General features: G+C 53.6%; 5 protein-coding genes across 7 annotated transcripts; 3 read left to right on the top strand and 2 right to left on the bottom strand.

Annotated features, from left to right (window-relative positions):
- Nucleotides 1-742: 742 nt before the first annotated feature.
- Nucleotides 743-1,442, bottom strand: HIGD2A (HIG1 hypoxia inducible domain family member 2A). The gene is made up of 2 exons (XM_083871920.1): nucleotides 1,275-1,442; nucleotides 743-1,081 (listed from the first exon to the last, which is right to left on the bottom strand). The coding sequence occupies exons 1-2, from the start codon at nucleotides 1,387-1,389 to the stop codon at nucleotides 915-917; spliced, it is 282 nt and encodes a 93-aa protein (XP_083728046.1). The 5' UTR covers nucleotides 1,390-1,442; the 3' UTR covers nucleotides 743-914.
- Nucleotides 1,443-1,535: 93 nt separating this feature from the next.
- On the top strand, nucleotides 1,536-3,841 carry NOP16 (NOP16 nucleolar protein). Its single transcript, XM_083871488.1, has 5 exons — nucleotides 1,536-1,678; nucleotides 1,817-1,928; nucleotides 2,534-2,603; nucleotides 3,121-3,227; nucleotides 3,475-3,841. The coding sequence occupies exons 1-5, from the start codon at nucleotides 1,572-1,574 to the stop codon at nucleotides 3,616-3,618; spliced, it is 540 nt and encodes a 179-aa protein (XP_083727614.1). The 5' UTR covers nucleotides 1,536-1,571; the 3' UTR covers nucleotides 3,619-3,841.
- An 843-nt stretch (nucleotides 3,842-4,684) lies between these two features.
- KIAA1191 lies at nucleotides 4,685-11,585 on the top strand. Its single transcript, XM_083871884.1, has 6 exons — nucleotides 4,685-4,855; nucleotides 6,110-6,233; nucleotides 7,431-7,555; nucleotides 8,753-8,856; nucleotides 9,186-9,322; nucleotides 9,801-11,585. The coding sequence occupies exons 1-6, from the start codon at nucleotides 4,700-4,702 to the stop codon at nucleotides 10,007-10,009; spliced, it is 855 nt and encodes a 284-aa protein (XP_083728010.1). The 5' UTR covers nucleotides 4,685-4,699; the 3' UTR covers nucleotides 10,010-11,585.
- A 685-nt stretch (nucleotides 11,586-12,270) lies between these two features.
- Nucleotides 12,271-20,347, bottom strand: SIMC1 (SUMO interacting motifs containing 1). Of its 3 annotated transcripts, none has more exons than XM_083871881.1 (10): nucleotides 20,266-20,347; nucleotides 18,134-18,856; nucleotides 17,723-17,943; nucleotides 17,059-17,128; nucleotides 16,513-16,658; nucleotides 15,887-16,051; nucleotides 15,276-15,404; nucleotides 14,175-14,331; nucleotides 14,012-14,096; nucleotides 12,271-12,694 (listed from the first exon to the last, which is right to left on the bottom strand). In XM_083871881.1, exons 1-10 carry the CDS (start codon nucleotides 20,305-20,307, stop codon nucleotides 12,474-12,476), a joined length of 1,959 nt encoding a protein of 652 aa, XP_083728007.1. In that variant the 5' UTR covers nucleotides 20,308-20,347; the 3' UTR covers nucleotides 12,271-12,473. The 3 variants fall into 3 exon arrangements, with proteins under 3 accessions (XP_083728007.1, XP_083728008.1, XP_083728009.1); XM_083871882.1 differs by having other exon boundaries at nucleotides 17,723-17,940; XM_083871883.1 differs by lacking the exon at nucleotides 15,887-16,051.
- An 85-nt stretch (nucleotides 20,348-20,432) lies between these two features.
- Nucleotides 20,433-23,794, top strand: THOC3 (THO complex subunit 3). Its single transcript, XM_083872124.1, has 6 exons — nucleotides 20,433-20,633; nucleotides 20,952-21,108; nucleotides 21,838-22,042; nucleotides 22,378-22,539; nucleotides 22,628-22,728; nucleotides 23,063-23,794. Exons 1-6 carry the CDS (start codon nucleotides 20,451-20,453, stop codon nucleotides 23,224-23,226), a joined length of 972 nt encoding a protein of 323 aa, XP_083728250.1. The 5' UTR covers nucleotides 20,433-20,450; the 3' UTR covers nucleotides 23,227-23,794.
- The last annotated feature ends 1,672 nt before the right edge of the window (nucleotides 23,795-25,466 follow it).

The following is a 25,466-nucleotide window of genomic DNA, read 5'->3' as shown; positions in this document are numbered from 1 at the left end:
CCCTGCAGGTGTGAGCTGCTGCAGCCAACAGTGCAATGAACAGAGACTGGGCCCCGTGTCCTCCCAGCTCTATGGCCCTGCCATGGGAAAGTGAAGCCTCATGGATCACCAGACCCCCTGGTACGATCCAAAGCCAACAGTGGGACCGTGTTTGTCAGGACACAGGTCCCTTGGGGATGAAGGTGTTGCTGATTTCACAGCAAGAACAGCTGAAGCAGCAGCACATCCCAGAAAACACAGCCAGACCCCATTTCAGAAATGTGAGTTCCCTGCTTGTTTTCAGAGGGAGTTTCATGTCTTGTTTCTTTTTGCATCACCACAGCTTTAAGACAGCCATATCTGCTCCCTTTTCTCCCTGCACTGTTTACTGTTGTGGCTTCTCAGTGCTTTGCAATCCAGTATCAGTCAGAATCTTGCTGCAATTCACTTTATTACTCACCAGTTTCAATCGAACAGGTCACACAACCTCCCAAACTGCCTCCTCTGCTGCCTAAGGACTGTGTCCTGCCAGGACCAAGCCATAAGCAGCAGTTCCTTCCTCATGGGCAACTTATTTCTCAAATGCTAGTCCCTGCCTGACTACAACCACACCTCAGACCACCACCAAGACACAGTTTTATCAGCCTGTGACAGCATCAACCAGGGACAAGAAGTCTGACAGGGTAATAAGCCTTAGTGACATGCAGCCTCAGTGCTGCAGGAGGGTGAGCTCTTGGGGAAACAAAAAATGCCACGGCCCAAATTACATGTTAATCACAGAGTGTATTCACCCCATTTCCAGTGCTCCAGAACTAGCTCCACTGAGACATCACAACGGTCTCACAGAAAACTCTATCTGCAGCCAGGATCCACCCTGCCAGCCGGGGTTGCTGGTAGACGCTTGGCCGTGGCTGCAGCTTCGCTCTTGTCCGATGTCACTGTCGGGATTTCACAGTCGTGGCCATCATGCCCCCCACCACGGCGGCGATGGTGAAGCCCTGGGCTAAAACACGCGCCCGCATCATCAGCTGGGAGCGCCGAGTGTTGCCTCTCTTGAAGCAGAGAATTCCGTAGGCCAGGATACCGACGGTGCACAGGCAGCCTGCGGGCAAGGACAGCGGCTGTGAGGCGCGGCTGTCTCGGGCCTGAGCGCTGCGGGCCGGTCTCACCGCACTCCCGAACCCGAGCCGCGCCTCCCCGGGGACAGCAGGCCCGGGGCTGAGGGACCGGCCCCTCACCAACGACCAGCGCCCCTCACTCAGCCTCTGTCTCGCCACCCCCCGCCCCACCCTCACCGAAGGGCACCAGGGGGTTCTCGCGGGTCTTGCGCAGGAACTTCTCCGTGAATCCCTCGTCAGTGAATGTGGGCAGTGAGCCGGGATCTAGCGGCGGGGGCGGCCCGGCCGCCATGGCCAAGGTGACAACAACGGCCCTTTCCGGATGCCGTAGCCACCGCCTCTGAAGCGGTGTATGCCGGGGGTTGCAGTCCGACGCGTGCACTTATCGCGCGGCGCTGCTGTCTCGGAACTACACTTCCCGTGGTGCCCCGAGGCGAGCGCGGCAGCCCCGTGAGGAGCCCGCGTGTGTCCGCCATGCCGAAGGCCAAGGGGAAGAACCGGCGGCACAAATACTCCTACAACCTCAACCGCAAGCGGCTCCACCGCAGCGCCCGCCGCCGCGCCGCGCCCCGCATCGCCTGGTGAGCGCCTGGGACACGGGGGGCGAGCGTGGGTTGGGGCTAGGCGGCCCCGAGCCGCCGCACGTGTCGGTGGGGAGGGGGACGCGCACCGCCGCGGGATGAGGGGACACAGCCGTGATGTCCCTTGTCCCCGCGCAGCTCGCACATCCGCCATGCCTGGGACCCGCACAAGTCCGTGGCGCAGAACCTGGCCGACATGGGCCTGGCCGAGGATCCCAACAAAGCTGTCCCCATCCCGAAGAAGCTGCTGGTAAGGAAGGGTTTGGCCGGGACCGCTCCTTTGCGGGGGGAGGTACCCTCGCAGCACGGGGCAGGTGGCTCTGGATAAATCTCTGGCGATGGACACGTTTCTTATCTTGATCTACACGCTTATCTCACCAAGATCCTGGCGTGGGAACGAGCTACAGCGCTCCGGAGACAGAATGGACTTTAGAATAAATATAAAAAACGTCAGTCCATCTCCTGGGACTTGCCAGAGACAGGTGGGGTTGGGAACACTGCAGCCAAGTTCCTCCTGATAACAGAGAAAGGCTCTTTGTGTACAGCACTGCCAGCCTGGCCCATCTACATAAGAGGGCAGCGTTTTCAAGTGAAAGGTGGCCCCAAGAAATTCAAGGAAAAAGTAGGAGTGACCTTGTATGCCATTTGTCTCCATTCACACAGCATATCTCAGCTGACAGCCTCACCCCACAAGCCAATTTAATGGCACAACTAAGGCTCTGCTTAAACCAGCTGGGATTTCCTGCCCCTTGCAGCCTTGTAGAAGCAGTTTGGAATTTTGGGAACAATGTGTGGGGACACAGCACTCTTCCAAACGGGCTCTTTTTCATTTGTCTTTTCTCTGGTGCAATTCAGGGGATGGAAGAGGAAAGTGATGGACAACAGCCAGGAAAGAAAATAGTGCGGAAGCCGTACGTGGTGACTGGTCAGTGTTTGCATTTGTGGTTCTCCTAAGCCCCTGTGGGTTATTTTGTCATCCTGTGCTGTGCCAGGGGTAGGGAAGGGTGTTATTTCTTATCCGGCCTTGTGGAGGAGCACGTCTTTTCCGCAGTGTTTGTCCCTGCAGCCTCAAGAGGGCTCTTGTCACTGTGAGATGTGCTGGTGTGCGGGTCCGGGGTGACAAGAAGCCATGGAGGCTGTACCTCATGTGTTTCAGTGGTGGGCTGGGCGGGTTTGAGCAGTCACACCCTGCAGCCTGGGCTGAAAGGGTCTGCTCCTTTTATGTGAGCTGGAGAAGAGCTGCAACGCAGGCCTGGATGCCTGCAGCCCGAGCAGAGAGCTGTTGTCTTGGCCATTTTCCTGCACCATCATGCTGGGAAATGTCCCTGCATGCACCAGCAGCCAAGCTGTGTGGCTGGAGTCAACCCTGGGGGAAGGTTGGGGACCTCTGAGGTGTTGTTGCTTCCTTCTCCTCCTTGATGCTACCTCTGCCCTCTGCCTAGAGATGGAATTGGAGGCCAGCCTCCCTGAGAAGAAGTCGAACACGCTCTCACGAGACCTCATTGACTATGTGCGATACATGATCCAGAACCACGGGGAGAACTACAAGGTACATTCCAGGGCAGGGAGCACCTGGAGTGATTCACTCCTGGATCTTCCCATCAGCAGGATGAGAACCACTAATCCCCTCTGTCCTGGATCTTGTTTTGCAGTCAGCTGATTCTTAAGGGAAAAAACACTTTGAACTGTGGCCAGCTCCCTGTCTGAGTCAGGCAGTGATCACAGTGGTGTGGGTGGGCTGGTTTGGTGTTTGCTCTTGGGGCTGCTCCTCTGACCTACCTTCTCCTTTGTCACAGGAAATGGCTCGGGATGAGAAGAACTACTACCAGGATACTCCCAAACAGATTAAGAGGAAGATAAATGTGTACAAGAATTTCTATCCTGAGGAGTACAAGAATTTCATTGCATCACTCAAGCCAGAAAAAATGGAAGTGCAGTGACTGCTCTTTTTCCTCAGGTTTACCTGCAGGTGCAGGCTTGATATGAATATTTTTCAAACGGAAAAAACCTCTGGTGATGGAGGAAGGACCCTCACTAGGCAGAGATGATTATATCTGTCCATGAAAGACTCTTTTGGCACTGGCACTGACTGCGCTGTTCTGCTCACTTTCTGTGTGGCAGCTAGCATTTCTTTAGCTTTGCTGAAATAAAATACTCTTTCTAGCTGCTTGTGAACGTCTTGTTTGTGGGCTCTTGCATGGTGCAGCCCTGCTTTGGAGAGCTCCTGGTGCCAGCCTGTGTGATGCTGACATTGGGCATGTGTCACCTCCTGTAGTGACAAAGCTGGGTGTGGGCAGCACTCAGACTTTGGCTGATTGTCCTGTAGGCAACCTAAGTTGGAGCAGGGCCATGTTCTGCTTCCTTCCCCTGTGTTTGCAGCTTGGGAGAGCAGACTGGGGTCCTTTCCCTGCTGAGGAACTGGAGGGCAGCAGAGAGGTCATCCTTTCATTGACAAGAGGAAGGAGCAGCTGTAGAAAAGTTGTCACAGTGAGACTGCCACGTACTCCTGTTCCCTGATGGGCTTGCCAGCTTCCAGGATTGGTTTTCCAGGACCTAGCGTCCTGTGGGCTGACCCAGCAGGGTCGTGTCTGCAGGAGGACAAGACATGCGGGGAAGACACGACACCAACCCCGCCACCGTGGCCGCGGGTCGCTGGGGACCCGCCCCGGCCCCGCCTCTGCGGTGAGGCCCTCCTTCTCCGCACGAACTACACCCCCCAGCGTACCCCGCGCGAAACTGCCACATCTCGCGAGACCGCGCCCCTATAAAAGCGCCCCCGCAGGGCTGGCTAATCCTCCGCTGTGGCGGCTGCCGGAGGTTCTGCTATGAGCGCTCCGGGCCTGGCCCTGCCGCGCCTCACCGAGCCCCGCTGAGGCCCCGCCATGAGCTCTGGGCAGCCCGACGCTCCCGGTAAGGTTCCCCACGGCTCGCCGCCGGTCTCGGTGGGGCACAGCGGCGGGCGCTGAGCGCTGCGCTCTCTCCGCAGCGCTGGAGCCGGGCGGCGGGCCCCGCTCGGGCAGGATGTCGCTGCCCCTCGGCGTCCCACGCCGCGCCTTCAGCTACGATGATGCCCTGGAGGACACGGCGCCCATGACGCCGCCGCCCGCCGATCTGTGCGGCAGCGTGCTCTGGAAGCAGCCGGTCATCCCCGAGCGCAAGTACCAGGAGCTCTCGAAGGTACGGGCCCGGCTGGCCCGGCGCGTCCTTGGGTACCCCGCAGCTCTGCCGCCCCTCTCCTGGCATCCTCCTTCTCCCAAGCATCCCCCCTGTCCTTACACCCTTCCTGCCCTCGCAGCAGAACCCTCGGGAGGGGCTGGGGATCGAGCCCGGCGCTGCTGCCTCTCTCTCGCTCTGGGGGTGTGGGTGGGACAAGCATGTGCTGAGCGTCTCCTCCGTGTTTGTAAAAAAAAACCCAGCAACCAGCATAAGGGTGGTTTAGGTTGGGTGTAAGTCCTTTACAATGAGGGTGGTGAGGCACTGGCACAGTTCGCACAGAGAAACTGTGGCCCCCCCATCCCTAGGAGGGTTGAAAGGTGCGTTGGTGGGAGCTCTGAACAAGCTGCTCTAGTAGAAAGTGTCTCCCCACCATGGCAGGGGGTTGGAACTGGGTGATCTTTAAGATCCCTTCCAACCCAAACCATTCTGGGATTCTGTGCTTTTGAGTGCAGGGCCAGCCCTTTTCAATTTAGAGGCTGGTTTTAAAGTTTTAAATTAAGCTAAATGTTGTTGGATGGAAGTATGTAACTCAGCATCTCTTTCAGCTTCACATCTACTTTATACCTCCTAAGTTTTTAAATCTCTTGTGGGAAACAGACGAAAGTTGTGGTTTGGTACAAAAAGTAAACCCTCCAGTCGAGGAACTCCTGTTTTGGAAGGAGAAAGTCAATGTTTCACAGGATATTTTGGGTTTTTTTAGCATTTATTTTCTGTTTCTTTGCTGGGGTCTCGTGGTCAGTGGTAGAACTATGACCACGGGACACATTGAGCAATAAGCATATAAGGAATGAGGTGGGAAAACAATTTGTTCACTCCAGGCTCTGCTTTGTGATTACCATTCATGTGAGCAGCTGGTGCTTGAGCTGCCTGTGGAAGGTGCTCTTGGTGCTTTTGCCCAGTTGACCTTGAAGTCCAGTTTGCATTTAGGAGAAGAACAGATGTTCTGGTTTCTTTCCTGTTGACCTTTTTGTACTTGGATTAACAACTTGTTTGCTCTGAGCCTGGTAGGTTTTCAAGGTTGGATGCAAGTCGCTTGTTCATTGCTGTGAATTCTAAGGTTCTGAACGTTCCTGGTCTGCAATGAGCACAGCAGAGGGATTTCTCCCATGGGATGGAGGCTGGCTGCCAGAGCAGCATGGCCTTGTGTAGTTAGAGGTGTGTCCTGGCCAGGAGATACTTTCCCATCTCAAACTGTCCCCTGCTGCTTCCCCACAGGATGAGGAAGGGGATGCCAATACAAAACCTGTCATGACTCCTTCATCGTCCACAGAAAGTGTGAACAAGGTGCCTGTGGTGAAGGCCAAGGCCACTCACGTCATCATGAACTCCCTGATCACAAGTAAGATCTCACTTCTCACACTCCTGTGTGGGGTGGGCACTGAGAGTGCTCGAGCTTGGCAATGCCTCAGGGTGATTCCTGGAGAGCTCTTGGGTTCAGGCTGGCTCTGCTCTGTGTGAGTTTGTTTTTTTCAGAGGATGCTTCTAGAAGGAAGCAGGGGACTGGGGAATAGGCCACATGTGATGTTTCTGTGTTTCCAGGGGCAGGGGCAGGAGTGCAGAGGTTGTTGTTTGCTGACAGGGCACTGCAGTCCGTGTTCCTGGAGCCCAGAGGCTGCTGCTGCTCTGTTTGCTTATTAACTTGCTGTTTTTGAGTGACAGGCAGAGCTCTACCATTAACCCAAGCAGTGAGGAGAGCTGACACAATGTGCTAATGGAGCTCTTGCTGGCATTTATGTTGTCAATAGCAGCAGCTGCCTTGTTAACTGAACACTTCAAAACATAAATCATGATGCTTTAAAATAAAATTGGGTCAGTTATGTTTGCACAGAAGATGTCCCCTTTTGCAGTAAGAGGAATTATTTGTGTGTTAATCTGTCCGTGCTGCCTCTTCTTTCAGCAGCTACAAATAACAGGGATCTGAAAATAACTTTTGGATGGGAAGTGTTACCTGTTTTAAAGAAGGACAGTGAGCTTTTCTACTGACCTTTTTGTTCTGTGATTTCTTTTGGCTTTTCTCCTTGTTCCACTAGGGAGTGAACATCTTACACTGGGGTTTGGAGAAAGTGCTTATGTTTTCCAGAACTGAAGTTGATATCAGTATAAGATGCTGGCTCTGTATCTGACTGAAATAGCTTATTTTACCTGATCTAAAATCACTGAGAGTCTTTAAACATGATTTGCAAGTCTCCCTTGAGTACAGTGAGCCACTTAAAGTGTCCAACTTTACTGGATTCTCCTAGATTTATGAAGTTGTGAGTAGGAGTGATGCAGTGTCTGGGGTGAGATGGGATTAATTACGGGTGTTGCATTTGTGATATATGTGGTGATTTGGGACAAATCACTGCTCATCTGGCTTAGCCCTATGTCTCAGGGTAGTTGTCAAGTCAGGATATCTCACCAGCTTTGTCTTTCTGCCTCAGCCTGTTATGATGTGTGAATGATGGGAAAAGGGTTTGCATTCAGTTGCTGGAGCTGCCTTTGCTGCAACTGCTTGTGGTGGCATTTCTATGTAAATTTGTGCTCTTTTGTGTTCCAGAGCAGACTCAGGAGAGCATCCAGCGCTTTGAGCAGCAGGCAGGGCTGAGGGAAGCTGGCTACACACCCCACAAAGGCCTCACCACTGAGGAGACCAAGTACCACCGAGTGGCTGAGGCACTCCACGTAAGGCTTGTTTTCCACTGGATTTCTTTACGTAGGATGTGTCTGGTTTAACATTTACCTGGTGACGTAACTTTTGTACCATGTTGCCAAGACTTTCCTTAAGCTGCTTCCTCTGAAGGTTTTTAGCTCATTGTGTTGGGTAAACTCATAAAGTTTACCCACTTTTATTTTAAAGTTAACATTAGCCTTGTAGTTTTGAAACAGCTTTCAGCTTTTTTTTTTCTGAAGTCTGTCACGTTTCACTGTCATATCAAACTGTGACAGTTGTCTTTCCAAGTGAGGACAACCCTACACAATCTAATTTCTTGCTGTACTTTTGAGTGGGGCCCTGCTGTTGATTTCTGCAACTGTGTGTCCAAAGAGAACTTGTAAACTGCATTTCCATTGTGGAAGTTACCAGCTGTGTCTTACTGAAAACAGAAGTCTTGAATAAGCACGTTACTGTGGTCTGCTGAGCTCTTAAAATTTTTTTTGAAGTTGGAGTTTAATAGTCAACTCTTCCAGTGTCCTCCCACGGGGCCAAAGTTTCAGTAATTGCGTCTATGAATTGCATTAGTGTGGCTTGAATAGCCACAGGAAACATTACAAGGTACCTTGTGTATTTTGTGTTTGAACTGTAACTGCCCTTCAAATGACTTCTTCAGAGTTCAGTTTGTACTGTTCAGCTTGTAATAACATGGTTTGCATACACCCAGTTCCTGTTTATTTTGTGCCCAGGTTCATCTTTTTTCCAGAGCAGTGTTTCCATCCTGATGTACACTAATTGCTTCACAGTGTCTGGTATTCCTCACCTTGTACCTTCTGTGAGAACTGGTCTCACCCTCGTTAGAGAACTGGTGGGACTGAAAGCTTTGCTGCTCTGAAAAGTGTTGAAGACAAATGGGTGCTGTGGCATTTAGACCAGTTACCAGGTAGCTGAAATGAGCTCTGCAGCATCCACAACCTCCCTATGAGTGCTGGTGTTCCTTCTCGTAGCCTGAAATGAACTTTCAAAATGCTTATATTTGATGTGGAGAGACACTTAAGGGGGTGTATGCAGGTATTGTAATGCTGGATACAACTTTAGGTGTGGTGACACTTATTCTTTATCACCTGTGATAGAAACAGTTGTCTGGTTTTGACAATAAAAGTGGATGTTTTTCCTTACGTCCAGTATTTAAGCCGTGTTGCTTCTGTTTCTCTTGCCTCTCCTGACAGAACCTAAAAATGCAGAATGGAGAGACAAAAGATGACAAACAGAATTCTTCTGCTCAGTCCACTCCAAGCAGCACCCCCCACTCCTCCCCCAGGCATAAAAACAGGTACTCTGCTTCCTTTGGTTTCCTACAGGCTGCTGAGGTGGGAGCTGCTACAAATAACCTTCTTATTCTGTGAGGGGCTGTACAGGGTGAAATTAAGAGCCTGATGAGGATTTGTGTTGGATAGATCCAAATGTTGGAAGGCTGTGAAACTTAAGCATGTACATCTTTTCCTGGGTGGTAACAGACCTATTAAGATTTCTTTAATTTCCCCTTTTAACTACATGAAAAGTTCCTGGCATAGTGGGGTCACTTGAAGTATTTATTCTCATGTTTTAAATATCTCTTTTTTTTTTTTTTTTTTTTTTTTTTTTTTTTTTTTTTTTCCTTAGGAGTTGGTTTAGTCAGGGATCCTCTGCTTCTATTGCTGGCTCAGACTTTGCCATGGAAGGTGGTGGGGACAGATTGTCATCTGAAAGATGGAGCTTTTTTGGACCCAGAGCTGTCCAGAAATCAGCCAGTGATGCAGGTATGTCCTTGAAAATCTGCCTTGCAAGGAGCAAGGGGGGAACTGTCACACAACAGATTTGCTGGCTCTTTCTGGAGTCTTATCCTGCTTGCTTTATTACTCTCTAGGACCACCTTGGGAATGTGGTGTTAGTCATATAATTTCTGTGCCTAAATATAGAGCAGTTGGGTAAAACCTGTGCCAAGAGTCTGGAAATAGAGATAACTTGCAGTGGGAGGGGCAGGGTGTGAAGACTGGGTGTGAAGGTGACTGCTTTTTACTCTTTCTCTGATGTGTGATGCAACCAGGACTGAACTGCCAGCCCCTGATATGGAACAGGCTTCAGATAATATAAACCTGCTGGAATTTGTATAGGCTCTCTGTGGTGCTGAGTGTCAGTGACACTGCTCACTCCTGGCAGCTGTAGGAAATGGATTTGACTGGTTTTCCTGGTTTCTACTGTGATTTTTTTTTTTTTTTTTTTTTTTTTTTCCATCAGGAGGATTTACCGTTCAGTCCTATAAGGGTGCCCAGAAACCATCCCCAATGGAGCTGATGCGTGCTCAGGCTACAAGGATGACAGAGGACCCACTCACCTTCAAGCCACCCAAAATGGACATTCCAGGCACAGATGGGAGGAAACAATCTCCACGTTCCCACAATATCAAACCTCGGGATCTGAACGTGCTCACTCCCACTGGGTTCTAGAGGAAACCTTCCAGTGTCTTTAGCAGGCAACAGGGTTTCTTAGACTCTGCTTCCCTGTGCCATGTGCTGCAGTTCAGTAGGAAAGTCTCCCTTTCCAGCTCTTGATCTCAGAAAAAGAAACAGTCGTGATTGTCCTGCTAAAGCCAGTTTTGGAAAAGCTCCTGCACCAGTTCTAAACCAATGTAAACCATCCTGTCTGCTGCACTGCACTGGTTTGGGCTGCCAGGCTGCTCTGGATGTGCTTGCCAGTACACCACACCACAGTGAAACCCTGAGCCATGTTTTTTGGGGACAGGATTCCATGTGGTGTGTGAGCACCTGGCTCGTATGCCTGGAATCTAGTTGTCTTGTTCTGCTCAGTGCTGAAGGACCCACAGGAGGACTGGTTCTGTCAAGAGATCAAGCAGAAAATGGTGTCAACAAGCAAGGACTGAAAACTGGACCATTAACTGCCAGAAGGAAGATGGGGTATGTGGTGGGTCAGTACAAATGTAGCACTCCCTCACTATCCAGTGTGACCATGTTCTTTGTTCTTGGAATGTTTTTTAAAGGGAAAAGGGACTAGTGACCATTCTAAGATGTTCTCATTGGAAAGGCAGGGAGCAGAATATAATGGAGCTTGGAAGTAATGAGGGAGAATTCCTTTTCTCCCAACTCTTCATGTTACTCTAATAAGGTGGATGTAACCAAAGCTGGTGTGGCTTGAACCAAGTAATCCTCCTGTCTTTGTCCTGCAAAACAGCACTGTCCTGTGTTCTAGACAGCAGATTTGCAGGTGTTCTGGCACTCTGGATGCTGCTTGATTTGTTTTTGTTGGTTTTTTTCCCCTAGAATCGTGTAGAATGTATTTGATGCTGGAAACACTTCTCACACGGGGTTCTGCAGTGCTGAACACTTCACAGCATTGTGTTCTGCAGGGCTGGGGGAGGACTGGGGGCAGACCAAGGCTGAACAATCCTCCCTGCTAAGCTGGATGTGATTCTTGACCTAGTCTGAACCAGTTCCTGGGAACAGCTAACACTGGCTTCCAGGAAAAGTGGAAGGAACTCCTGGCTACCATCTGATCCCTTAAGCTTGATAGGCAGCATTGCTCTGTAATCCTCACCTGTGCTGTGGCAAATGGGTCTGCTCAGGTCTGCTCCTGATCTCACGATTGTGTTGCAGTCCCTCAGCCAGCAGCAGCCTTGTATCTGGAATTTTCTCTGTTGCCAGGACATTATACAGAAGTTAGTTAACAGGTAATAACTGTTGAGCTCCAGGGTTTCTGCCTTCTTAAACCAAACACCCTCCCTGGAGAATGAGACAGGGCTGGCTCCCTTGGCTGGCTGCTGGCCCCTCTGAAGCAGCACATTTTGTAGCACTGCTCTCTCTCAAGCTTCAGCAGCGCTGCCAGTGATGTGTTGTGTGAAAGTCCTTCACCCAAACCAGCAGCAGTTCTGCCACCGCTCATTTGCACCTTGGCAATCAGGCTCTCATTTGACGTTAATTTATTTGTTGAGTGCATTCACGTCTCTTAATGTGTGTGTGTGTTTTTTGTTTGTTACAGGACAATAAAAGCCTTGTGGAATGGAATGGACATCCACAGTGTGTGTTGGTGCTGGCAGACCATCTGTGGGAGAAATGTGGGGCTGTCCAGTGAGTGTGGGGTCAAGGTTCTGGTGGATAAGGTTCTGGCAGCACCTCACTAGGGTGAAATATTTGCCCACAAACTCCATTTTCACAGGGAGACTGGGTTTACACCTAGGCTCAGTTCTGTCTTAGGGCTTGTGCAGATGAAACTGAACATGAAGTCTGTGTTTTCTTGAGCAATCCAAATTCATGTTCCTGAGATTTTGTCTGTTGCTTGTGTGCTGGGTTTCCTGCTGCACTGTGGAGGTGGGCACAGGTGTGGGAACTAGGCTGGTGTTTCCCTAGAGGTGCCCAGTTCTGTAGTGGAAGGCTGTGGTTTGGTGCTGTTGTAATGTTTTTAGCTGCTCTTAAAAGAGCAGTTTTAGCTGCTGATGGAGCACATAATTCACCTGGGCTGGGGAGGTCTGAGCTCTGAATGCTGGTGTTCCCTGTGCTTCTGGAGTGTAAGCTGAGCTAAAAGTCGTGGAACAGATTTAGGTATTGAGGTATAGGCTGTTGCTGTGGTTCTGATAAAACAGGTGAATCTCACAGATTGGGAAGGCTGGGGTTAAAGCATGGCCTTGTGGTGTGATCTGATAGAGCTCTGGACTTTGTTTGGGCAGCACTGGCATCAGGACGAAAGAGTCTTGACAAACATGAAAAAAAATTTATTTTTTTAAAGTGTACAAAGTGCTTTGTAGAAACTTGAACGGAAATGCTAAAACAATGTAAACCAAACATCTTTCAAAAGAACTGTATAAACCAACCCCCATGATGCTGAGATTGCAGCATGAGATGGGAGGTTTTATATTGAGAACATAAAGTTTTGTCCCCCTTGCTTCAGTGGTTGTCTCCATCAGGCAGTAATGACAATGAAGAACAACTCCTGCAGCATGAACAATTTCTCCTGGATTTGTGGGGGAAAAGGCTGTCCCAGGGTCTCCTGCATTCTGTTGATGAAGTTGTTCATCTTCAGCTGAATGTCCAGCTGGCTGATGTCATCACTGTCCTGGAGCCTGGGCTTGGCTTTCTGAGCAATCAGATCCATGCGGTCACTGACAGAGGTCCGCAGGTGCTCTGCAAGAGGAAATGCTGGTGGGGAGAGGCACCACCCAAAGGGCTGCCTGAGCTGCTGGGATGGATCCTAGAGTGCCACAGGCAGTGCTAGAAATGGGGCTGATCCTCTTGTTATCCTTGATAGTTCTGCACAAGACTTTGGGAAGAAGGAACTGGCCCCTCCTGGAGCTCATTCTGTATGCAGAGAGAGCCCAGGGAATGGGGAAGGGGCAAGGCTTGTGTAATCCTTTTCTTCTGTGTGAATGGCAAAAGGGGCAGCTGCAAAGGAGTCTCCAAAGAGCCCAACAACAGTGATTGTCTAGGGCTTCAGGGAGAGTGAGACTTTGCATATATGATGGTGGATTCCTCTGCATTCATTAATGACAGCCTTAACCCTGGTCTAAAGCACCCAAAGCTTTAGATTAGGAAGAGATTTCTGGCAAAATACAGAGTTTTAGAGTGTTTTGTGACTGTGCCACTCTCCCAGGGTCAGAATCGCTGCTGTTTCCATGGCTGCTGTGGGTGATGCTCCCTGTACGGTTTACTGAAAGTGTCCTGACTTGCCCAAAGGAGGGCTTCTGAGATGGTGAGGGATCTAGAGGGGAAACCACATGAGAAGTGGCTTAGGTCACTTGGTGTGTTCTTGAGGAGACAGGTAAGACCTCACTGGGGTCCACAGCTTCCTCAGGAGGGGCAGCTCCCATCTCTGCTCTGTAGGACAGTGACAGAACCCGAGGGAATGACTGGAGATGTGCCAAGGGACATTTAGGTTGGCTATTAGGAAAAAGGTTTTCCTCCACAGGGTGGTTTGGCACTGAACAGGCTCCCCAGGGAATGGTCATGGCTCCATGGGTGCCAGAGCTCCAGGAGTGTTTGGACAACTCTCTCAGGCATAGGGTGGGATTATAGGGTGTCTGTGCAGGGCCAGGAGTGGAACTCAATGATTCATTTGTCTCTCTTCCAGCTTGGGATATTCTATGATCCCTTTGCCTTCTGCTTTTCTTCCTAAACCACCCTATTCTTCCACCCAGTGTGCAGCAACTTAGACAACAATGGGTACAAAGCACCCTCCTGTGTACTTTCCAGTGCTGGGAATTGCTTCCTTCCTTTAGGAAGGCTACTTTGCAGGGGCTAAACTTGGCAAAGCAAGGTGAGTGCTGTGATTGATGCAACATCACTTCTTTGACTACTGGTAATAGTTACTATCATGGATGGAGGCACACTGTCCTAAGATTCAGTGGCCATGAGTCTAGGGGTGATGAGAGAAGGAAGAGAAATTTGGCTGTTCTACTGCAGCCTTTTGATGAGACTGTTAGGGCCAGAACAAGCACTGCTTACCCAGTTTTACACTTTGGTAACTCAGCAGCAGCAAACTCAAGTACTGCAGCATCTCATCCCACCTTTGCCATGCTGCTGTTTCATCCTAGGACAGGAGACAGTATTTCGTTGTTAGAAGTTTTCCCAGAGGAAAACAAGTCAAAGGAGAGGTTGGACTGGATACCTGGAATTGTGGCAGCACAGAGGAGTGACCCAGGAAATACAGGATCTTGTCCAGAGACATGGATGAGGCTGTGGGCACATCACAACTGTGCTGGAATAACAGCTCTAGCAGTCTGCAGCGCAGGAGCTGGCTCTCCATGGTGTTTAATAAAGCTTCCCTGGAACACAAAAGGAAATTACTTCAGTTGAGACAGCACAGCCTGAGCAGAGACCACTGTTCCAGCATACTGCTGTGCTGCTGACCTAGTGCAGATGTGGGGTGACTGCAGGGGCTACCCAGCCATGCCATGGAAGGAAGACCACCAGATGTGGTGAGAGATCTTTGTTATGTGGCTTGGCCATGGCTGTGTTTTCATCCTCAGGTGTGACTTGCAGCAGCTGGAAGTGAGTACAGTCTCTAAAGCAAACTGAGCTGCTGCACTTCACCCTTCCCAGCAGCCTGTGTGGCAATGGCTCATTCCTGCTGACTTGCAGGGAGCCCAGCCAAGTAAGGGTGACGTGTGGTCAGGGTAAAAGGATCTGTATCTGTCCTGGGCAAAGTGACAGCTTGGTTAGAGTCAGTTTGGCTTGGTTATACCTGCTGTGTGCCCAGAGTTCTGCTGAAAGGGTGTGAAGGGCTGCTTGCTGGGCATGGAAATGTGGGTTTGAAATGCTTGGAGGTCTAGTGGTCTCTTGCTTACACCAGAGCTAGTTGTGCCCTTGTGCTCTGGCTTCAGATTTGCATTTTTTAAAGGAGCAAACAAAGGATGTCAAGGAAAGCTGTAGGAACTGCATCATATTTGTGACTGCCTGGTTGTTCATGGGAATCAGTGATGACTTTGCCAGTGCTGATGCACAGTGCTGCTTTTCAGACCCCCTTTACATTTTTAAGGTCACAACTTTAAGTGTTGTGGGAGAACTGACTGTTCTCAGCAACACCACCACCTGGGTGTTTTCAGCAGCACATCACCTGCTCAGCTGGTGATGTTTTATCTCCATGGGAGACATAGCCATGCTCTTGCTGGCTGGCCTAGAGGACTTTATGCATCCAGACTTGAATGTGAATTGGGAATAAGACCATTGTTCACACAGGCAAATGCTGCCTTGCACACACTTGTCTCACCTTTGGCTTCTCAGGGGGATATGCAGTATGAACAGGAATATGTCATCTGCAATCTTACGGGAGCTGCAGGTGGGAGATCTGTCCACTTCCACTGCCATGGACAACATCCGCTGGAGCAGGAGCATCGTCCTGGGTGAGAGGGACAGTCAGCACAGGGACAGTCAGCACAGGGACACTCTGCCCCTCAGCTTGCCAAGCAAAGTCTTGGGGATGGCTCCTACTTCAGTTTCATGCAGTGAGGGATGTGGGAATGCAGTGGGCCAGGTTTAGTGTCTCCTAGTGGCTTCTGAATCTGATGCTTTTGCAAGCAAAGCTCATCCCCAGAATGACCCTCAGGAGGTCTCGGTGGGTTTCCTGTGTGTTGGAGCAGCGTGGGGATGCCTGACCTGTGTGCCACGAGCTCCAGCCTTACACTACATGCAAGAGGATGACACTGAGCCAGTTTCCTACCAGGTGAGAGTCTTGTGCTCACCAAGTCTTTAACCCAAAGAAGAATGAGCAAGGCTGGTCAGCCTGGTTTCCCTGAACTGACAGTCAGAGAGAGACTCTGGCTTCTGCCTGACTTGGGTCCATGATAATGCTAGCAGGGAGTTTAGATTTCTGGAGCTTACTTTTGGGCAAAGAAAGCTGTCTGAGCGTGGTCTGTCTGAGCTGTCTGAGTGCTGGCCAGCCTTGGTGAAGATGAGGTGTGTTCAGCCCTGGCTTCTTGCAGCTGCTCCCGGGGCTGGGAGAACCCGACTCCTGTAACTGCTGCCACCAACCACTTGACCACTTCCCTGGGACAGAAACAAGAATTTTATTGGGGATGTGCCTTCTTTTGCTGTGTTCTCACCTCTAGATCCACTTGGAGCTTGAGGGAAGGCCCTGAGAGTGAAGACTAGGTTCCACCCACTTGGACAAGTTAGAGTAGCTCTGTTGAGCAGCTCAACTGAGGAGCTCTCTTGATTTGTATACTCCTACAGGACTGCCTCCTTCTCAGTCCTGTCTTAAGTAATGCAAATCTGACCTCATTCCTGGGAAAAGCCCATGCTGTTGTGACTGGAAAGGCTCTACATCATCTCTGGTGGTTTGCTTTTGTAAATCTTTCCCTAGCCCCTATAGTTGGCCCTACACTTTTTTTTGTCTCTCAAGTCTACTTCTTGGAAAGTCTGAAAGTCTGACTGGAATCTCAGCAAGTGTTCCCTGAGTCCCTGCCTCTCAGCATCTGGTTAGAGAACAAGGAGGAGGTGTCCCTTACTTGACATTGTTGAAGTACAAGTCACATGAAAGCACCTTCTTGGCAATTGACTGCTGCAGCTGGTGTGACTTCAGATTGTGCTGGAAGTCATCCTCCAGGGTCTGCACCACGTACTGCAGGAAGAGGAGCCGGCCAGGGGGCTTCTCCTGGGAGCAGATGGAGAGCACAGGAGTCTGGTGGGACCATGGGTTTAGAAACACCAGGGAAGCTGGCTGTTTTGGAAGTGGACTGATGTACATACTGAGGAACAGTTGTAGGAGAAGCTGCCTGGCTCAGGCAAGACCCTGAGGGGCATTGCACTAGTGCTATACCCAGAGAGGGTTTATTTGTTGCTGTGCCTTCTTCAATGGGACAACTTGGCTAAAACTGTGCAGAAGGTTAAGGGGAGCACTGTGGATAAATGTGGGTTTCTCAGCTGACACTAACTATTGGGCTGGCCAGCTCTGCAGCAGAGCACAGCCACAGGAAGTACTTAGAAAATGCTCACCCTCAGGCAGTGTGTGCTGGATGATCCCTGCCCCATGTCACACACACGGTGCCAAGTACCTTGTCCTCCATGATGAATTTCACCAGTGTCCAGTCCCATCCCACTGTGGTGATGTTGGCTGGATGGAGCCTGCAAGGACAGCCATGTCCATTTGTGCTGAATTGTCATCTGCTTGGAGGCACTGCAGCCCCTTAGCCCTTCCCCAGTCACTCCCAGTCTGACTTGCTCTGGTGCCTCCCCTACTTTCCCCTCTCCATCTCTGCCCTCACCCCTTCTCCTCCCCATAATACATTAATTTTTTGCAAATGCCTGACAGGGGCTATACTCTGTGGAGAGGCCCAGGACTCTTAGGCCAGGGCCTGATAAAACATTGTGCTTTTCTATGGGAAGCCTGAGGGAGCTGCTCCAGCCACTGCAGGCATTGCTGTAGCCCAGGGAAGACACTTCTGCTATGCCACAGCAGTGAAGAATGAGACCTGTGCTTTAGGGCAAGGCAAACACACTCTTCTGTCCCCAAGGGCTCCTTTGTGTCACAAGCTGTCCCTGACCCACCCTCAGAGAGAGCCTGTGCTGTGCCTGTGTCAGCAGGAAGATGATCCTGGTTTATAGGGGAAATCACACCCTCTTCTGTGGGTAAGCACAACAGAGAGTACCCCTTATGCTGGGTAGACCCCTGGGAGCACCTGGCCAGCCCCAGGGCCCTGGGACAAGGTGAACACATACATTTGGATCTTCATCAGCAGCATGTAGATGTCATTCAGGATCTCCCCTTCATGGGTGTCTGACAGCATCTGTTTGATCAGGTGGGAGATGATTTCTTTGGGGGGACGGTGCTGGCAGGAGACAAACTCGTTCAGGAAATACAAGGTGCCCTCCAGGATGTTCTCCTCCATGGTGGTGTGCACCATGTTCAGCTTCATGCTGGGGATGAGCCCAGGTTTCTGCTGTGTACAAGGCAAGACAATGAGTGAAAGCTCCCCTGACACAGAGGAACCCAGCTGTGATGTGGGGTCCACTGTGAAGGGAACTGCAATAACCTTCACAATAACCCTTCACTGCCTGGCAAAGGACAAGGGGAGCAGGGGCTGCCCTTCTCCATCCTCTACCACAGAGGCTGCTCCAAACCCTGTTTACCTGCTGTGTTTCCCTGTTGGGTCCTATGCCTTGGAGAAAGAGGTGCTGGACTCCACTCCTGCTGAAATTGTGCAGTTTGTCCAGCCTGGCCTTGCTGTCAGCATCAGTCCTGGCTGGGGTGGCTCGCTGGATTGGTTGGTGTGGTGGGAAGCCACTGGTTTCCAGCAAAGGCCTTTGACCCTTTCCTGGTGTAACAGGAATAGGGGCAGGGCTCAGCCTTGGGGGGAGATTCCTTTCCTGGCAGGGCTGGGGAGGATCTTCCTCTGGGCCATCATTTCTCCAGCTCCTGTTGCTCTCCAGGCTGGGGGGAGAGGGGGACAGGCAGTCGCAGTCTGAGTCTGATTGCGAGTCCAAGTTGCTGTTAAAGGCAGTAGTGCTGTAATCCTGCTCTGAGCTCCAGCTGTGGCGCCCAGAGACAGGAGAGAGGGAGCTGCAGTTCTCCATGAGTTCTGCTGTGGCTGTGGTGGAACTGAGCTTCACACGAGTGCTGTGTGATGCTGGTGCAGGTTTTGGCTCTGCCGCTGCCTGTGTTTCTTCTGTGGTGAGGTGGAGTTGGGGATGGGACATGAACGCTGCTGGGGCAGTGTTTCTGAGGTTCTGGGTAGCACCAAGGGTGGAGTGGAGAGGGGCGCATATGTCCTTAGTCAGGTCGATGGTGTCGAGGCTGTTCAACAGCTTTGGGTTTGAGTTTGTGTCCTCGCAGGTCAGGTCAATGATGTCCTCCTGTGGGGACAGAGCAGCAGTGTCAATGTTCTATTCTGCCAGGAGCCTCTTCTATAGTGGCACCATAGCCCCAGTCCAAGAGGGAAATGGGTACCAGCCTAGAAAAACAAGGGCAAAGACCCTTCTCACTGTCCATGGGGGCCTGTGGCCCTGGTATCAGCTTCCCCCGGCAGCACTAACCCAGGCTCTTCTTCCCCACTCCCCTCAGGGCTCACATTTTCTTGCCTTAGCTCAGAGCAGACCTGGCTGCCTTCTCAGCTCCTTCCCATGACAGGGAAATGCCAATCCTGCTGGCACGTCCAGGGAGGGCAACGAAAACACACGGAGCTCTCCTGTACCCAGGCACTGGCAAGGAACAGCACAGGATCCATACCCTGGCACCTTTTCTGTAGCACATCACACACTCTAGAGGACAGGAGTGGCAGGAAACAAAGCTGCCTTTTGACCTGTGGCACCAATTGGAGCTACAGCAGCCCTGAGGCTTTGGCTTTGCTGGGCGATGTAGGGTCCAGCAGGAGCAGGCAGGGGTAGGCAGCTGTGCCTGCACCAGCAGGGGACACTGCAGTTCCCAAGCTTTTGGTGTCCCCAGGAGGGGTCAGAGCCTGATTGCTCTTGGGGAAAAAAAAAAAAAAATAAAAACCCTCTCAGCACCTCAAAGCAGGGAACGCGTTTAGCAGACAATTTAAATCCACTTTTCCCCCCGACTCAGCCCTGCTGCCTTCCCCAAGGAGCTGGCAAAGCCCAGCGGGCTCCGGCACGCAAGAGGAGCTGCGGAGGGCGGGAGGTGCGGGCCCCATCCGCCTCAGGACCCGGGACAGCGATGCGGGGCCGGGACCGGCTGCTCCCCGGTCCGGACCTGAGCCTCGTGCCCGGAACCGCCGCCGCGCGGCCGCACCGGCCCCGCACCCGCCACCGGAGGGGACCGGGCACAGGGGAGAGGGGCGGCAACCAGCCCCCCGCGGCCAGACCCCGCCGGGGCTGAGCCCTGCAGGGCCCGACCCTCCTGGGGGTGCAGCGGGGGCACCGCCACACTCCATAGCAGGCACCGGCCTCTTTCTAAGGGTACATGGCCGAGCAGGCCGGGACCCCGCGGGGGTGAACTATTGTGAAACGGGGCTCTGCCGGCGGGAGCTGCCCGCGGGGACCCGAGCCCGGCTGTGAAAAGGGCGGGAGGTCCCTGAGGACGCGGCTGGGGCGGTTCGGGACCGGGGGGAACACACACCCACCCCCTGCACTGCCCCCGAGGCCGCTCTCGGTGCGCGGCTCCCCCTCCCCGCCCGCAATGGCAGCGCCGCCATCTTTGTGCGGGGCAGCGGCGCCGTGCCCGGCGGGACGCGCGGACTCACGGCGGGGGCGGGCAGCGTGTGGCGGCAGCGGCAGGCCCGGAGCGGCGGCCAGCGGGCTCCTACCGAGTCCGAATCGCTGACCAGGACCACGTCGTCGTCGTCCATCTCGGCGGCGGGCGGCGGCTCCGCTCCGCCGGCGGGGCCGCGCCGGGCGCGGGGCGGGGCGGAGGGGGGGCGGAAGTGGCGTCAGGCGCGCGGCCGGGGCGGGGCGGGGTCGCGGTGCCGGTGGCGGCTGTGGCGGCCCCGCCATGGCGGTGTCCCCCTACGTGCAGGCCATGCAGGAGCTCTTCCGCGCCAACACGCGGAGCCGCGAGTTCCCGGCGCACGGCGCCAAGGTGCACTCGGTGGCCTGGAGCTGCTGCGGCCGCCGCCTGGCCTCCGGCTCCTTCGACAAGACCGCCAGCGTCTTCCTGCTCGAGAAGGACCGGCTGGTGAGATCCCCCGGCGTCGGTACCGGGAGCGCTTGGGCACCCCGGGTGCTTTGGCTGATGTCTGGAACCGGGGGTGTGTCCCGGTGGTCGGTACCGGGCCTGGGGGGGGGTGCTCGGTGCGCACCGGGGCAGGAGCATCTCCAGGGGCGGCGCAGGCCGGGTCTGAGGGCCGGGAATGGAGCCGGGGCCTGGCGGGGAACGGCGGGAATTCTCTGTCCTCACCGGACGTGGGCGCGGCTCCGGCTCCATCCCATGCAGCGTGCTGAGACATGGAGCAGAGCTGGGCACATCCTCACAATGCCTGCCCTCTCCCTCCAGGTGAAGGAGAACAACTACCGGGGCCACGGGGACAGCGTGGATCAGCTCTGCTGGCACCCCAGCAACCCCGACCTCTTCGTCACGGCGTCAGGGGACAAAACCATCCGCATCTGGGACGTCCGCACCACCAAATGCATTGCCACTGTCAACACCAAAGGTGAGTCCCTGCCTTCCCAGGTGAGTCCCGGCAGGACTCAGCTCTGTGGGATTCATCTGCAGTGGCACAGAGCTTTGGGCCTTTCCTGTGGTTATTTCTGATTGGGATATCTTTGCTACCTGCTTTATATTTGTGTTGCGCTCATCACGTAAGAGCTGATTTACTGTGGAGTCAGGAGTGCCAGAACTACTGAAATATGGTGTATGTTAAAATGTTCTTTGTACTTGTCTCTGGGGTCAGTGGGCTGTGAGGCTGGAAACTGGGGAAAAGCATGTTTACAGAGAGCCATGGTGGAAGTAAAAGTTTGTGTGGATTCAGAAAAACAATTTGAATTCATGTGATGCTTAACCCAAATACCATCTCTGCTCTTGGAAATGTCCAGTTTTGAGTTTTTGGGGCTGGGAATGACATTGTAAGGTTGTGTAGCAGCAACTTGCCATGTTCTTACCTTTATTCAAAGGTATTTATTTTGGCTTCTGCTTTTTCTGGATCTCAGAGATGACTGGATTCAGAGGATCTTTGGCTTGACCTTGTGTGGTGATTGCTGTGGTCCCATCTTGGTTGAAATGTGGTGTAGCATATTGTTTTCAAGCTGTACTTCTCACAAGTTTGGTTTTGCTGGATAGTTAGTGTGCAGGGTTTGTGTGTTAGACTGAAGAACTGGCCGTCTTTCCCCTTTGGGAGTTGTTTGGAATAGAAGTGGGACCTGCTGCCTTTCCATCCCTTCAGGTGAGAACATCAACATCTGCTGGAGCCCTGATGGACAGACCATTGCTGTGGGGAACAAGGATGATGTGGTCACCTTCATTGATGCCAAGACACATCGCTCCAAGGCTGAGGAACAGTTCAAGTTTGAGGTGAACGAGATCTCCTGGAACAACGATAACAACATGTTCTTCCTCACCAATGGGAATGGCTGCATCAACATCCTCAGGCAGGTGCCCCTGGCTGCTGGTGGACTGGGTGGCTGGGCTGGCTGCAGTCACTTTCAAGTGCCTTTGCTGCTTTTGGGAAACCTGAGCCCCACATCCCAGCAATCCCCTGCCCTGGGGTAGGAATGAACTTGCCTGGAGCTGAGGTTGCCACAGTTGTGGGCTGGGCTCAGCTCCCCCAAATGGTCCCTCATGCTTTGCCTCGTTCACTGGACAGTCAGTGTCTCCTGCCTCGGCAGGGTTTGCTTCCAGTCCTGGTGTGCCTCATGCCTGCCTTGCTCTAGGGAATCCCTGTGCTTCTCTCACTGATCCCTGCCCTCTCCCTTCACCTCCACAGCTACCCAGAGCTGAAACCCATCCAGTCCATCAACGCCCATCCTTCCAACTGCATCTGCATCAAGTTTGATCCCATGGGGAAGTACTTTGCCACAGGCAGCGCTGACGCACTGGTCAGTCTCTGGGATGTGGATGAGCTGGTGTGTGTGAGATGCTTCTCCAGGTAGGTAGAGCTGTCCCAAAATTGTTTTCTCCCCTCTCTGAGGACTGTGGTGGCAGTGCCTCACTGTTTGCTCCCCTCACTTGCTCAGGCTTGACTGGCCTGTGCGGACACTGAGCTTTAGCCACGATGGGAAGATGCTGGCCTCGGCATCAGAAGATCACTTCATTGACATTGCCGAGGTGGAGACAGGTAATGGTTTTATTTTGGGGAACAGCAAGGAGGGAGGGAATTGGATGGAGAAGTGCTGGTGGAGCTGGGAGGACATAGGGAGAATCCCTCTGATGAGGAAGAGCTTTGCTGTGCAGAGCAGACTACCATGAGGGGGAGCCTCTGCCTCAGTAGTCTGTGGCAGACATGCCTGTCATGTCTGTACCTTGTCACTGGGTGACTAAAAGGCGCTGGAGCAGCGTTCGTGCTGCCTCTCCCCTTCCCCGAGGGAAGCAGCAGGTGCTTGGCTCTGGGGAGGTGAGCAGCAGAGGGGGCTGGAGGCTCTCCAGGCTGACGTGGCTCCTTTTCCATGCAGGAGAGAAGCTCTGGGAGGTGCAGTGTGAGTCCCCCACCTTCACAGTGGCCTGGCACCCGAAGAGGCCACTGCTGGCTTTCGCCTGTGACGACAAAGATGGCAAATATGACAGCAGCCGGGAGGCTGGCACTGTCAAGCTTTTTGGGCTCCCCAATGATTCCTGATGAAGCTGCTGCACCCAGGGAGGCAACACCTGCCTGCTCTGGGGGGTGGGAGCTTAGACAGCAGAGGTGGGGCAAGGAGCTGGCTCATCTCCTTGCCAGCCTGGCAGGGCTGTGACCTGGGGCTCAGCTCGGTGTGTCCTGCTCTTGGGAGCATTTATAAACAGGCAGCTGTGTGCTGGGGAGAATGGAGGGATGCTGGCAGGGGCCCCCTCTGCTGCCTCCTCTCTGGGGCGTGGGGGGGCTTGTTCCAAAGGCAACTGGCCAAAGAAAATCAGTCACTGAAGGTGGCTGCTGAGGAGCCTCCCATGGGAGGTGCTCTGCTTTGACCAGGCTCCCCAGCAGTGATGAGATATGTGACTGTCCCCTTGTCCCCAAAAGCCTGGTGGCAAGGGCAGCTCTGGGAGCACAGCCTGCCTCTCCCCCTCCCAGACATCCTATGTCCCTTCCCTGCGCTGGGGCAATGAGGGGAGGGTGGAGGGGTTGGAACTGGTAGATGTTTTCCCAGCTGGGGCTTTTTTTTTTATATTTGTGATGTCATTTTCTAATTTTGATAAATTCTCTTCCTTAACGAAGGTGCCTGTGGCTATTTGAAGGGGGAAAAGGGGGATGCTGAGCTGCTCTCCCTTCCCCTGCCTCCTTCTTTTGGCCATAGCAAGGCCTTGGCAGAGGGGTCGGTCGAGGATTGTCCCTCTTGTCGCCGCTGCTTGTCCCCCCTCTCTGTGTCCCCTGTCCTGCGCTGTCACCACAGCAGGGGGCGCTCTGTCCCCACGGTGGGGACAGGCGACAGCGGGGACATGGAGGACGCTGCTGGTTCCACGCCACGGCCCCCAGCCCCGAGCAGAGCCCTTCCCCTGCCCTGTCCCCACTGCCCAGGGAGGGCTGTGGGGGTTTGTCTCCACCTGCACCGTCGTGCCGGGTCACAGGGCACAGCCTGCCTGCAATGGAGACCTTGCCTGCGAGATCTCTGCTGTTTTCTACCCTCATATTTCCTCCTGACAGAAGCTTTTCTGGGTGACTGCTCTGCTGATGCCGCCTGGGTAACAGCTGAGCTCTTTGCTGGTAAATGATGGCACATCAGTCACAGCTGAGGCTGGCACCAGGCTGGAGCCTCCTGAGCTGTGCCAAGCCTGGGTGCTGCCAGGGCCTCTGCTGCGGTGTGGGGAGTATGAGAGCCTCATATGCTCCTCTCTTGGAGTGGTAGAAGGTTGTGACCCATCAGAAACAGCCCTTGGACCCCAGTCATTCAGTGAGGGAAGTCCTGGAATCAAGGGGAAGGGTGAGAGAAACCCTCATGCCCTGTCTGTGGGATATCCTTTTTGTCTTCTTCCCAGCCCCAGAGAGGACAGATGCCTGTGGAGTAGGAAGGCAGCAGGAACGAGCAGGACTCTGGGAGCCACATCTGGCTGCTTCCTGCACCTGTACAGGCCTGGCTGGAGACCAGCCCATGTGTGATGAGCTGCCAGACTTCAACCCCTGAGGTTGGCGGGGTGAGGGAGCTGACACGGGGGCCCAGGAAAGCAACGGAAGAGAAGAGGCCAGAGCAATGTACAAATCCCTTTATTTTATTAGTTCGTCAAAGACTAGTTCGAGCAGGATGGTCACAGCATGTCTGTGGGGCCCCGAGCTGCCCGCCACCTCCTGGGAGGGCCCTGGTGAGCGGCTGGGGGCCGTGGCTGAGGAAGCACAGGGAGGGAGAGGGGGAGCACGGTGCGGCAAGAGACGGGCCGGGATGAGGGTGCGCCCCTGCCTTCCCCCCGCTGGGGTGCAAGCAGCGGCTCCTGGGACATCCCGGGGCGCTTACCCAGGGATCCCTTCCCAGGCCCGGGGACTCGTGTCCAGCGTCAGGTGAGGGCAGCCGGGTTCTCCCAGCCCGGGACTGGCCCGGCAGCCCTCGGCCCGCGCTGGCTTTATTGCAGGGGGCAGAGCGGGGGTCCCGGCAGCGCGGCGAGGGGCGCCGCGGGCGGCCCCCGGGGACAAGTGGGGACTCGGGGGTGGGGAGTCTGAGCAGCGGACACGAGGACGCATGGAGCGACGGGGCGCACCCTGGCACAGAGACACTAATGCGAGAACGGGGGCCAGCGGGGCCAAGACACAGACGAGCGAGCGGCGGGGACGGGGGGACGAGGCAGGGGGAGCCCCTGCCCCGCGCGTGCCTTTGTACACGGTCGGCGGAGCGCGGCGCCCGCTCCTCCCGGTGCTGAAGTATTGCAGTCTAACTGATATGGCTTTAACTATGGGGC

The sequence above is a fragment of the Zosterops lateralis genome, assembly GCF_965231275.1.
Source record: "Zosterops lateralis genome assembly, chromosome: 14".
Lineage (NCBI taxonomy): Eukaryota > Metazoa > Chordata > Aves > Passeriformes > Zosteropidae > Zosterops > Zosterops lateralis.
The sequence above is the reverse complement of the archived record's forward strand: the minus strand, read 5'-3'. Positions and strand labels throughout refer to the sequence as shown.